Source organism: Micropterus dolomieu, linkage group LG09, assembly GCF_021292245.1.
Source record: "Micropterus dolomieu isolate WLL.071019.BEF.003 ecotype Adirondacks linkage group LG09, ASM2129224v1, whole genome shotgun sequence".
Lineage (NCBI taxonomy): Eukaryota > Metazoa > Chordata > Actinopteri > Centrarchiformes > Centrarchidae > Micropterus > Micropterus dolomieu.
Genome location: NC_060158.1, coordinates 10891140 through 10905082, shown reverse-complemented (window position 1 = coordinate 10905082; position 13943 = coordinate 10891140). Strand labels below are relative to the sequence as shown.

General features: G+C 38.2%; 1 protein-coding gene across 1 annotated transcript in view; it reads right to left on the bottom strand.

Moving 5' to 3' along the window:
- The window catches only part of LOC123976770 (oxysterol-binding protein-related protein 10), a 60220-nt gene extending 48633 nt beyond the window's left edge, over positions 1-11587 (bottom strand). The window contains exons 1-3 of the mRNA XM_046059117.1: positions 11580-11587; positions 10654-10829; positions 1795-1874 (exon numbers count right to left, since the gene is read on the bottom strand). Coding sequence (XP_045915073.1) covers positions 1795-1874; positions 10654-10829; positions 11580-11587 — 264 coding nt within the window. The remainder of the gene's footprint in view (positions 1-1794; positions 1875-10653; positions 10830-11579) is intronic.
- Positions 11588-13943: the final 2356 nt, after the last annotated feature.

Genomic DNA, 13943 nt, shown 5'->3' with positions numbered 1-13943 from the left:
CTTTCAGACAGAGATATGATGGCAGTGGAACCAGGGACAACCAGGTAACATTTAGCAACACTCTCATCCTCAAATAAGGAGCATGCTACCACATTTGCCTAAATCGCTTCTGTCAGTGCTTAAAATATTCTCAAATTAGACAAGCAAGAGAAGTCGCATATGACACTTTGAAGTTGGATTTTTACATTTTAAATGCATCTGTCTGCAGTTTTGTAGCATTTTGTTGTATGTTTTCTCACTTGTTGACAATTCATTCTTTTGAAATGTGTTTAATTTTTGTTTTCCTCATTTATTTCCTATTCAACCTTTTCTCTCCACTTGTTTAACATATTTCCTGACTTTTTATTTATTTTCATACTAAATCTATTTACTCATTTCTTTTTGAGTAGGGTGCTTGGTTTAGAAAGTCACAGAGGCAGATTTAATTAATTTGGAAGCATTGCTCGTTGTCTGCAGAGACATGGCATTTATTTGGGTGACATTTGTTAAGGTCTGCCACTGTGAATTTGCTTTCTCCATTTGTTGGTTCTCAGGGAGAGTGTGAAGGGGAGTCAGTAAATGAAAGAAACCTCTGAATAACACATGAAAGAAAATTATGATATAGTGTATTAAGACAAAGATCCCCCAATTTAGTCGACTCACTGGTGCTTTCATGTTCAAATACTTAAGAAATCTTTGATCTGTTTGGTTTCATCTGAATAAAAGTTCATTCATCTACCCTAAAATACCATAGTAACTGGTAAATCCACAAACAAATGTTAGCTTTCTGAAATTTGAAATTAATGATACTTTGCAGTGCCTGTTTTTAATAAGTTGTGTTACTGCTGTTTTGCAAATTTCAACTATAAAGCTACATTTTTAAAGATTACTAGAGTACAGGAATATTGAATTATGCTAACCTAGCTAACCAATGTAATTTAGTCTAATTTTGTTAGCATAAAGTTTTGTAATTAAAGGTATTTTTTTTTAGCTTTGGTGAAATGTTACCTAAAATAATCTTTTAAACAGCATTTTGATCAAGTATCTGGTCAGATATGTCGGACGTGTTTCATATTAGCTCTTCTACTCTTACCTCTAAACATATTAGTAGTAACAAGCTAACATATGTTTTGTCAGTTAGATCAGTTACACCTGGTACGTGGGTGTAAATATTAAATAACTTATATTTACATAAAACCTTGTTTGTGTGGAGTGTAAATCTCCAGTAAGTAAACACTCACGTTAGAACAAGGTTATGTTTGAAGATATGGAGAGCTGGTGCTAGGGGCAAGTTGCATCAGCAGGACGCTGCTGCTGCAAGACTTCATAGACAAAACTAGTCATTTAAGCAGGTCAAGAAATGACAGGAGGGTAGAATGCGCTGGAAACATCAACAAATCTTGGTGCAGCTTTAAAACTGGAGAGGGAATGTTAAATGAGTCTCATGGGAGATGATGCCATTTAATGAAATGAAAAATGCCGTTGAAAAAACATCTGTCACCTTTAGACAGAAAAGCCAGTGGACTAAAAGCAGAACAGAAAGGATAGACGGGCCAGGACTTTTCAGGACTCTACAAGGGTTTTCACCTGGTGAAAGGACCTGCTCCTGTGCACAGAATGTACCTGACCTGAGCTTACTGAAATGGGAAACTGTCGCATTAATAAAACAGACACACATAAGAACGGGAATCTCAAGGGAAATGTCAAGGTTTTCTGCTCACTTCTCTTCCCGAGGAATATATGCCAAGGGCTTGGACCAGGGTCATGTTCACAACTCTGTTACTGTATATGTGTGTGCGCGCGTGCGTGCTGTACCTTGGCACTGCTGTCAGAGTGACGTCTGGCACACGCTTGGAGCTGACTGATCCAAAATTGTTGCTCCTTGGCGTCAGAGGCTGCAAAGACACAGAGAACAAAAATACATTAATAAAATTACAAGCCTCAACTTCCTTTATATACAAGACATTGAGAATCACCAATAAATCTTTACAGTAGTTCACAGTCATGTCAGTCTATTGTTATAAGAAAACCATCTGCCTGAAAGTGTCTCCACATTCGCCAATTATTACATTTTCATTATTGTACATTTCACAGATGCAGATAAACTTAATTTATTAGAGCACTAAACATCAGCTGGAGCAACAAGATGTCAGTAATCACAAGTTTTTAAAATGTGAGATTATTTAATAAATTGTCATGTCTCAGAAACATGGGAGGAGTTATACGGGTAATAAATGAATGGTGGGTATTTAATGACAGATTTAACCATACCCAAAATGGTCAACAAACTTTTTCTAGCCAACAAAATAAGTAAATGAATAATGAATTCACCCTCTCGCAGCAGAAGTCTATTCTTTGTAGTGTAGAGAAGGCTTTGAAAGATTATTTCGACCTTAATGTATGACATTTTAATATAACAATCAAATACATACAAAATGAAAAATAACAACTGAAGCACATTTAGATACAAAATGAAAAATAACAACTGAAGCACAATTAGATACTTTCCTTTTGGGATCTGGTCTGAATATTTTAAATGGTTATGGGGTGAATTGGAGAGGGCTGCAACCAATGATTATTTTCATTGTTGATTCTTCTAACTTTTGATTTATCAATTATTTGTTAAAATTGAGTTGCTGAAAATCGCTTCCAGAGTCCAAGGTCACGTCTTTCTCTGGAAAACACTCAAAACCCCAAAGATATTCACTTTACAGTGATATCAGACAGACAAAAGCAGCAAATCCTCACATTTAACAAGCTGAAACCAGAGAATAACAGGCATTTTTGCTTGATAAATAACCGATTGGTTGATTTATTGACTAAAGCTCCAGATTCACAAGCTCAGTATTTCTAATGTCCTAGTTACAGCCCTGGGGTCTGGACAAAATAGCTCAAGTACTGGTAGCTGTAAATACACAATTCATATCTGTTGAACCTTATGTAAATAATTTTTGCTCCACCATCAAAAGATCAGGTTCAACCAGTGTGAACTGACATGGAGAAGTGTTTTTACCCCAAACATGTTTTACTGAGAAGAAAAGTGGTGTGATAGGAAGAAGAGACATTTCCAATTAAATGCAGATTGTTGAGTGCATAAAATAATCAGGGGATCAGAATAACCATTACTAAACAGGCTTTAAGGTCGATTGAATGAGTGAAGTGTCCTTGATTTAACTAGTGAATGCCTTAAGCTGAAATGTAAAGAAAACTGCAGAGGACAACCTGCTAGTGATTGCATCATTTGATCCCGTCACCTTCTGAATGATGTCTTGAGGGCTGGTGTCACATTTGAACCTCTTAATTTTTTTCTTCTATGCTAAATTGAACATTCAGTATTCGAGAAACAGCAGCAATTCATTTGGCCAATTTGAGAGCAGCACAGGAAGCAGCTTGATGCTCCCTGCATGCTTGTGGTTTTCCCCTTGGCAGAGACACAATACACCCTGTGATCCAAACACAAATAGCCAGTTGAAGCGGAGACTTGCTGACTAACACAGCAAGCTGCAGCCGTTCCAGTTGAAGGAGACGCTGACTGGAGGAATGCTTGTGCTGACCTGCTCCAGGTCAGACTGGAAAATAATATCCTTCTGATCCCATTTCACTGACTAATTATTAGAGAACAATGTCTGATGGGTCTGATAACGTTGAGTTTAGGCTGTTGGTCAATACCAGGTGGAGCACCAAGAGAAGAAAAGAGTAACAAAAGATTTAAAGATGGCAGATGATTCCAGCTGATTTCAGAGTATTTTGAAAATTAACCATATATTTTTATTAACCAATAATTAACCATAGTTAGTAGTGATTTGGTTTACATGCACAATTTTACTTTAGCTTTCACCTTCTGCTGAGCTCATATAGTTGTGTATAGATTTAAAATTTTGTCATCCGACAGGCTTTTCAGTAATGAATAAAAGTCAATTCATGCTGTACAATAATTTGTGGTCCATACCCTCCACAACGAGCCTCTAGAAGACACATGGAAATTTAGACCTAATTCTGTTATGTTTTTTTTTTTGTTTACAGATAATTCCCCTAAAGAGATGCTTCAACTAATCATCTACCAAAGACAATGTAGTAAAGGACAAAACTCTTTGTAACAAGGGAAATTTTTATACATAATTTTTTACAAATTCAACATTCAAAACAATCTTTATCAATAAATATGCACGAGTAAAATTAAGTAAAAGCTTTTTTTGGTCCTCAACAAAACAAACATCTTAATAAAAAAAAATATGTCCTTATTTGTGTATGATTCAAGTGAATAAAGTCAAACATTTATTGAATATTCATTGAACATTTGCTATATTGTTATTGAAAAAAATTATATTGCGATAATTATTGTTTTATTGTCCAGCCCTACTGGATTGTTCAACCACTAAGGAAGAAAAAAGAATAAAGGTCTCAGTACGCTTAGAAGAAGTGCTTGTTTCAGTATCTGAAACCCTCTTTCAACATCTGACAATTGTTGTAACTTTTTGAAACAGACAATCCAACAATTTCGCCTGTTTTATGCAGCAAGCACAATTCATTGAATTCTTTAATCCGTTCTTGTTAAAATGAAATTACAATTTGTTATAAAAGTATTTTCCTGGATTTTCATCCAATGAAAGCTGGAAAGTGCAGCACTGTCGCTTTTAGTGATAATGAGGATGGATAGCTTAATTAGATTAATAAGGAACCGTTACATGTTTTTTTTGACATGCTGATGGAAGCTATTTCAACGTATGGAGAATTCAATTTGCACTCGTCAGTCACTCGCACTGCTGACATCTGCCATAGTCATGACAACACCTACAAAATGACCTCTTTAAGTGAAGAGGCAACTCTGAGAAAATGAAGCATTTATGGAAAGTTTTGACAAGTACAGCATTCGAGGCGTGCTATCCTACTGTGTACGGCTACTCGCCTCTCTGGGAAGAACAGAGTATTCACACAGAAACACCTGTGCCAAGCTGTCTTTCTGCAAAAATACCAACCTTCCCACTTATATCTTGTTGTCATCCAACATCCCACAGAAATCACTCACTCTGCAGGGGCCACTTACCCAGAGAGTGAGCAAGCGCCTAAACTAGATATTTTTCTCTGTGATGTGTACAAGCCTCGCTGTGATAATTAGTTGTCTGTATTAAGCAGAAAAGCCTCCATGTGTGGCTATGCTAACATGCACCTGTTCATGTGGTAATGCAATAGATATGCACTACTACTACTTAACTTAAAGCAGGATGTGCTGTTCTCATTCAAGGAGAATATTATGATGTTGAAAATTTCAACGCTTTTTTTGTGTCACAAGAGCTGCAGACTCTGAGATAATCAAAGCTCTATTCATTTGATGAATGCTTGAGGTTTGGCTGGAAACCAAGGGGACTAACAAAAAAAAAAAAAAAAAGGGAAGCTAGTCCATCTGCCCATTGAAAATGAGCAACAATAGACACCCGTCCAGGTCTGTGTGCCCTATTTAAAAGTCAATATCCAAACTCTACTGAGTCAGAGAGAGAGAGAGAGAGAGAGAGAGAGAGAGAGAGAGAGAGAGAGAGAGAGATCCTTCCCCAGTCAATCATAGCACCACCATCACCACCTAATTACACCCATTTTAATTACAGCATTGTGAAAGATGTTATTGGTTAAGATAATGGTAAGCCTGAGGATTAATGCTTGGACCAGCAGTTAGATTTGATTAAAGTGCTGGGAGATATTATGAGCAGGGCACTTAAAACATATATTTCAAGAAAATGGACAGGCTGACAGGGACTGGAGAGGTTAGAAGCATAGACCAGCAATTACAGGAACCAGCCTTTCCTCATCAAAATCACACAATAAAGTCTGATCCCCATAATCATTCTTAATATATTGGTAACTCTATATTATAATGGTAAGAATGCTAAGAGATATGGTGTTGTAATTTCAAGTTGAACTTTTATTGGCTTTTAATAGCTTTTATTCACTCATGATTCAGACTGCAGCGCCTTACGTTTGTTGTGCAGATCATTTTAATCTTTTATGCAGTACAGCAAAGAGGACTTGAATGTCATATTTAAGTAGAATTAGTGTTACTTTATCGATATTTAGTTTACACAAACACAACGAGGAAGAAAGAACCTGACTTTGACTTCATAAAAAGAAAAATGCAAGATTTATTTTTTTAACTGAATCGTAGCACCCTAAAAGAGATGTAATATAAAGACCAGGACTAAAGTCTGTTTCCGGTTATTCTGCCTTATGAAAAGTATGAGGCTAAAAATCCACAGTACAAATAAAAATGCTAAGATTAAAACACAATCAAAATGTAGGCCAATGCTCTGTGTTTGATCGATACCACACTTATGTCTGTACGTTGCCTTTGAATTAACAACCAGCAACTGATTAGCTTAGCTTAGCATGAAGACTGGAAGCAAAACAACTACATTTATTTAAAGGTTTTGGTAGACATATTTGTTTTACATTTTGATGAGCGAGGCTAGAAGTCTTTATGCTAATCAAGCTAACTGTATAGCATACAGACAGAACAGTGGTTTCTATTTATCCAACTCTCAAAGAGAAAGCCAAAATGTTACAGTAAGATGATGCTATGATTCTGGCATCCTTTATGTTCCAAGCTATAAAAAAACAATTTCCTACTTTTGGGAAGTTAAATTCTAAACCGAACAACTGATGACTGATGTGTATGTTCTTTAACCCCCACAACTACTCAGTATATAGCATACACTTATCAGAGACTATGAAACATATTCATTTAAAATTTATTTAAAATCATGGTTAAAAGACAATCCAGTGTGAGAAAATACTCTAATTTATTCAAAAAACTTGAAGCGTATTTTAAGTTTTATATACTGTCATTGTTTTAAAGTATTTTATGTGTTCTTATGAAACGTGTTTTGCTATATGTACAGTATTGCTGTTCCTGTTTTAGTGTATCGTCGAAAACCATACACAAAGTTTGTGACATATTTTAGCAGATTTGTAGTCAGGTGTGGTCTTGGCAAGTTTCTAATAATCAACCTTGATGACAGATTTCTGCATCAAAACACTGCAAACAAAATATATTGTTTTAATTATGATGATGCACAGGAAAGATTGTGTCAGGGATCCTAATCAGTCAGTTTGAAAGCTGTGCTGAACACAACTTGACCCTTTCATTATCTGACTGTCTCAGTGCGACGTCGTATGATAAATAGCTTAATTTGCCACGTGCGCATTCAGACATGATTAAATTCCCGCAGATCTTCACCTTTGCTCAGCAAAACACAAGACCCTGCAGTCTCCCTCCATCCAATAATGAAATTCTAATTACACAGTCTTCCTCAGGCTACTTTACAGATGTGTTAGATATCACATGGAAGACCCCGGATGGATCAAATTAGGCATTCTTGCATTTATAGAGAAACTTCAACAGTTGTGATTAATTGTTGCATAGAAGATACCTCAAAGCCAGTGCGTACGTTTGTTTCAGAAGTGTTTTCTTCTTTTATATATATATATGTTTATATTATCAAGCAAATCATAAATTATGAATACACCAATTTTCATGTTAGTATACAAAAACACATGAATTGTTGCATTATTATGCATTAACCTAATAATCACATATTATTTACTTTATGGACGTCAAAGTTGTTGATAAATATTATGTTAAAAATGTCTGACAAAAAATCATCATCATGGATCATTTCCAACCTCAACAATGAATGAACAATATCAACTCAAATATTGTTTTATTTCTGTCTTTTACTGCATTATCTTTCTTGATCAGTTCTAAGTAAGAAGTAAGACAGGGCAGCTTGTTTGTTGCTTGAGAGGCGAAATCTGGGACAAATCACTGGCTACTGCTTGTAAAGCTGAAGGCGAGTCAGACAGGAACAAAACTTTGACTCAGAGCTTCTCCCATGGGAATTCTGGTGGTTGGACAGTAAAGGGGACATGATTTAGTGAATGAGTCAATCAGAAACAATGAAAAATGGCCCCATTCACCTGTGGATATGACGTCCATTGCCCCAAAGTTTAGCTACAGATTCTGTGTATCCAGTATCTTCTTACAGCAGTTGGCGAAACGGAAATTTCATCAAAACCCTGGTGTGAAAAGGTATCAGCATGAGAATAAAAGGTGATATTTAAAGCTTTAGACACAGACTAGTTTACAAATGACTCCCGACTGAACCTTGAAGTTACTCTTTTTCATTCCCAGGGTAGGCTTTCAGGGATTCCCATGGTAACCAATACCAGATCTGAAGCGTACCGGCTAATCTTAATCACAGACTGTTGAGGAGGTACATGTGATACATGAGGCACTTTGTACCCTGCTGTTTGAGCGCACTGAAGTTTTTGAGTACAAATGCTGCTATTCATCTGCAATTATTTTCAGACTATCAGATTTTTTGTTGTTGGGGCTTGTTTGGCTGAGCTGCATCAAAAGATTCATTTTCATTTTCTCTCTCTGACTTTCTTGATAGTTCTTGACTCTCACTGAGGCGTTGGAAATGGAAATACTTCTGCCTTTGAGCAACTCATCCCAACTTCTTCTTCACTGTTGGATCATTGTTTTCTCTTAGCTCAATACACATGGATCACTGAGTTATTCATGGAATACAGGCCAAGTTATTCTGATATCCTCCCCCTCGAGAGTGTAAGGGGGACATTCCAGCGGCTCAAGTGGAGCAACAGTAAAAAGGAGTATCTCTCACTTCGGTGGATACAGGTCACTGAAAGCAAAAGGCCTTCAAAACAGTGACCAGCTACAGGCTCTTTTGTCTGGTACTGGGTCTTAAAGTGATATTTCACTTTGGTGTAGAGTTGCTTAATGCTTTGGCTAAACATGTCTCCTGAGCTGCACTGTCTGTCTACTCAGATATACAATGGTTTTACAAAACTGTGGAGGTGCTTTTTAAATTACTTGAACAATAAGAAAAAGCAAGTAATTAATATACACTTCACTATTAGATACTTAAAGTCCTGACAAAGTAAACACTTCATAAAAGGTATTGCATTTGTATAGACGTTAAGGCTGCCCTACTACTTAACTACGGACAATTTTTGGCAAAAAACTAATTTTGTTATTTATAGCAAGTTGCATTATCTTGGAATGAAGACACTGTTCTATTGCAAGTACTCAAGTATATTGACAATAAAGTTATACTGAACTTGATTTGATTCTCATCTGGCCTCCTCAGTAAGGAAAAGTAGCTATTGGCTGTCCCAAAAGTCGCTAAATGACATCATCACCTAATTTGCATAATTGACAATGTGCTTGTAATTGTGATGGATGCTGTAGGAGAAAGAAATAACGTTGTGGGAGAGACAAAAAGTAAGTAAAAACACCCTAAATATGTTCAGAACTATGAATTCACTTTCTTCTGTCAATTCTTGTTTTTTTTATGTCACAATTCCAACCCTCCTCCTTTATCCGGGCTTATTTTTGTGCAGTGATTTATTTTAGAACATCAGACAGTGGCAGCTTCCCGCATGGACGATTCATTTTCATTCTCTGGACGTGGTGGGGTGAACATTTCCCGCTCTGATTATAGCTGGGAGGAACTGTTGCACAAAGACTGGGCCGCACCTCAATAACGATACGTGCTCCAATTACACTAGAAAAAGTTGTAAGATTTGTCGCAAGTCACTTTTTTGAAAAAGAGTCACTAGAGGGGTCTGAATACTTGCTATATATAGCAACAAAGTTGCTAAGTTGGTAACACTGTACAGAATCAAAGGGGAAGAGGCTCAAGAGCGTGCAATGTATGCATGTAACAGCCAAGGGAGTTCATGGAAAATCCGACTTGGAGTCGTCACATAGGAACCGGAATACTGCCCGTAGTCAGTGGTAACAGGAAAACCCGGCAAGTGGTTCATTTTTATGTGAGATTACAACCCCTTCACACACATACACACGCAATAAAAAAAGTGATTAATTTCATTATAAAAAGTACATATAGCCCCTTTAAATGTGAAATTCAGTGCAACAATAAAAACACTATTACAGCTTTAAACATGAATTAATGAATTTTTTGGCTACTTACAGCAGTGAAACGGGCAGTAAATGCAACACTGACTTATTATCACCATATAAAGTTGATACAGTTTTTACACATCCAGCAGTTATGGGGCAACATTATCATGCAACGCAAGTTGCTACATGTAAGTCCGATGTTCACTCTCCTTTTGTCTGTTTTTGGTCTTTACCAATTCTTGAGGAAACTATGTGCATCTTTAGCCAAATTCACCAGCTAGTTGCTAACCTTATCTGCTGTGCTTGGTGCTGGGCAGGTAGCTTACAGTGGGTTTATCAGAGCTTAAAACAGCTGCCTGCTGTGACTAGAAACAAGTTTGATGAGAGTGGTGAGTGTGAACCAAATCAGCAAGCCGTGAAACCAAAACACTGAGCTGAAAGACGCTAATATGCTCTGTAGAGCTGAGGGAAACTTGTGGGATTGGGACTATGAGTGACGCATTTCATTTCATACATATATTAGGTCCCTTCCACATCTAAAAATATTGATTAAAGCACCTTTAATTCTATCAAGTGCTTTCCATAACTAGCTTAACAAATTCTGGATGGAAAAAGTCCATTCATGACACCCCAGTGTGTACACGGCACTCCAAGTGACTCCAACATAAAACACACACTCCACTCAGTGTTTGTACTTTGCCATGTACGGGTAGCCAGAGGCCAGCATGAGGTCATACCTCTGAGTTTGTACAGCTCTCCATTGACAGAGTTTACAATGAACATGTGCGGAGCCTCGTCGCTCGGGGTTACCGAGGCACCAATCAGGGGCAGGGACCCACGGGGCTTCTGGCTTTTCCCTTGCTCGTTGACAAAGTAGTGCAGCTGTCCCAGCTCTGGATCTAACACAAAGTACCTGCATGGGAGGAAACAAAGACAGAGAGAGGGAAGTTAGGAAAGTAATGGGCCAGAGAAAAAGAAGGGCGAGAGGGAAATAGAAAAAGCACAGTTAATGTTATCATCATTTTTGTTTTATGCTCTCATTATCACAGCTTGTTTACCGGTAAAACTTTTTTTATCTTCCTGTTGCACAAACTGTTCAGGTTGTGGGAGAGCGTAAGAAAGCGATGAGGAGGGCTATGAGTGTGAGGTGAAGCAAAAGATGGCGTACAAAAAAAATAAATAAATAAATAAAAAAACACCCTTACATTTGTCACCTCCCATGCGACAATGCCTGTAGGATATTATTTACCACAGCTCTCTTCACGCAAGACTCGTTAACAACACCCCACCATGCACATTAAAGCATGCTTTCGCCAATATCAAGCCAGTAGCTCGATTCTAAATTACTCAAGGTAGCAATTAGTGCGGTCATCTCTAGCAGAGCCCACAGCTCGAGGCGTGGAAATTAAACCCAGCATTTCCCCCTTTTGTGATTAACGAATAAAATTAAATCACCAAGTAATTGAATCTCTGCCTCGCTCATCGGTGGCTAGAAGATTCAAAGACACATAACCCAAGACACAGAGAAGCAGACACATTTCCCCATGGCCAGAAAGTATTATTTATGACATTAAAGAAACTGGCCTGTCTGCTCTGCTTAACGCTTTGTTCTGGTTCTGTAGTTCAAAACAGGCCAGAGTGGCACTTGGTGGATTTGGCTGACCTTTCCATGTTTGTGTACAGTGGTCTGAGGTAACAGCAGTTGTCTTTGTCTTGTCTTGTGGTTCAGCACGGCCCCATATCGCCCTCTTTTCCCTGAGATTCCCTGTGTTCACGATCAATGTTTTCTTTTCACCCCAAGCTGCAGTATTGATCACTGCCTAGCAGCATCGCTCTCAGCGCAGACACAGCTGGTGCTTCTTCCCATTGCCACATCATGACAATCGAAGAGATCGCAAGGTGTCAAATGTCCACTCCAGTGTCTTACAGGTGTTGTTTTTTAATAAGTGTCTCACAGGCAGGACAGCAAAAGTTCACTTCAATCTGACTTCTTGCTGCAATTTCACACATTGCCACTGACTTCTTTTCCTCTGTAATATCATATCAACAGACAGGTTTGTATATGGCCAGACATAATTTTATTATCAATTTGTCTGACAAATATTTTCTAGAGTAATTGTAAAAATGGTGGAAAATGTCCATCACAATTTTTTAAAGCTTGGCTTGTTATGTCCGTCAAACAGTCTAAACCCAAAGTTCTCAGTTCATAACTTTAGACAAAGAATATTTGTAGTTTAGGTTTGGGTTTTAAATGGTTAACAAAATAGTTGCAGATTAATACTCAGCTAATTAGTTAATTGACTAATTGTGTCAAATCTAGGGTTTGGCATTTTTGCCTTATTAAGGGGATCACATATCAGCCAAACATGACTATCCCAGTTTCTTTGTGAATGTCGTTATAAAAATGTATCATTTTTTCTATCAGTTGCTTTTATTCAGTCACGGCAGGCCTCCAGCTCAGTTATTAGTTCCACAGCGATGCCAGGTCTCAGGTTACTTTATCCCAATCAGTTTCACGTAGCGAGGCATACAGACTACAGACAGAGAAATGGCATTAGTTCAGTACTCTGTAAAAGTTGGACCACCCCTAATTCTAGCACCTTGCCGCCAATGTGGGTTTGACGGTCGTATATGGAGTCCAATCAGTGTCAATATCAATGAATGCGCACAGAAGGATTCACAGAATTTCTCAGGATTTACAGGTGCTGGTCATATAATTAGAATATCGTCAAAAAGTTGATTTATTTCAGTAATTCCATTCAAAAAGTGAAACTTGTATAATGTATACGTTCATTCCACACAGACTGATATATTTCAAGTTTTAATTCCTTTTAATTTTGATGATTATAACTGACAACTAATGAAAACCCCAAAATCAGTATCTCAGAAAATTAGAATATTCTGAAAAGGTTCAATATTGAAGACACCATGTGCCATACTCTAATCAGCTAATTAACTCAAAACACCTGCAAAGGCCTTAAAATGGTCTCTCAGTCTAGTTCTGTAGGCTACACAATCATGGGGAAGACTGCTGACTTGACAGCTGTCCAAAAGACGACCATTGACACCTTGCACAAGGAGGGCGAGACACAAAAAGTCATTGCTAAAGAGGCTGGCTGTTCACAGAGCTCTGTGTCCAAGCACATTAATAGAGAGGCGAAGGGAAGGAAAAGATGTGGTAGAAAAATGTGTACAAGTAATAGGGATAACCGCACCCTGGAGAGGATTGTGAAACAAAACCCATTCAAAAATGTGGGGGAGATTCACAAAGAGTGGACTGCAGCTGGAGTCAGTGCTTCAAGAACCACCACGCAGAGACGTATGCAAGAAATGGGTTTCAGCTGTTCCTTGTGTCAAGCCACTCTTGAACAAGCCACAGCCTCAGAAGCGTCTCACCTGGGCTAAAGACAAAAAGGACTGGACTGTTGCTGAGTGGTCCAAAGTTATGTTCTCTGATGACAGTAAATTTTGCATTTCCTTTGGAAATCAAGGTCCCAGAGTCTGGAGGAAGAGAGGAGAGGCACAGAATCCACGTTGCTTGAAGTCCAGTGTAAAGTTTCCACAGTCAGTAATGGTTTGGGGTGCCATGTCATCTGCTAGTGTTGGTCCACTGTGTTTTCTGAGGTCCAAGGTCAACGCAGCTGTCTAACAGGAAGATTTAGAGCACTTCATGCTTCCTGCTGCTGACCAACTTTATGGAGATGCAGATTTCATTTTCCAACAGGACTTGGCACCTGCACACAGTGCCAAAGCTACCAGTACCTGGTTTAAGGACCATGGTATCCCTGTTCTTAATTGGCCAGCAAACTCGCCTGACCTTAACCCTATAGAAAATCTATGGGGTATTGTGAAGATGAAGATGCGATACGCCAGACCGAACAATACAGAAGAGCTGAAGGCCACTATCAGAGCAACCTGGGCTCTCATAACACCTGAGCAGTGCCACAGACTGATCGACTCCATGCCACGCCGCATTGCTGCAGTAATTCAGGCAAAAGGAGCCCCAACTAAGTATTGAGTGCTGTAC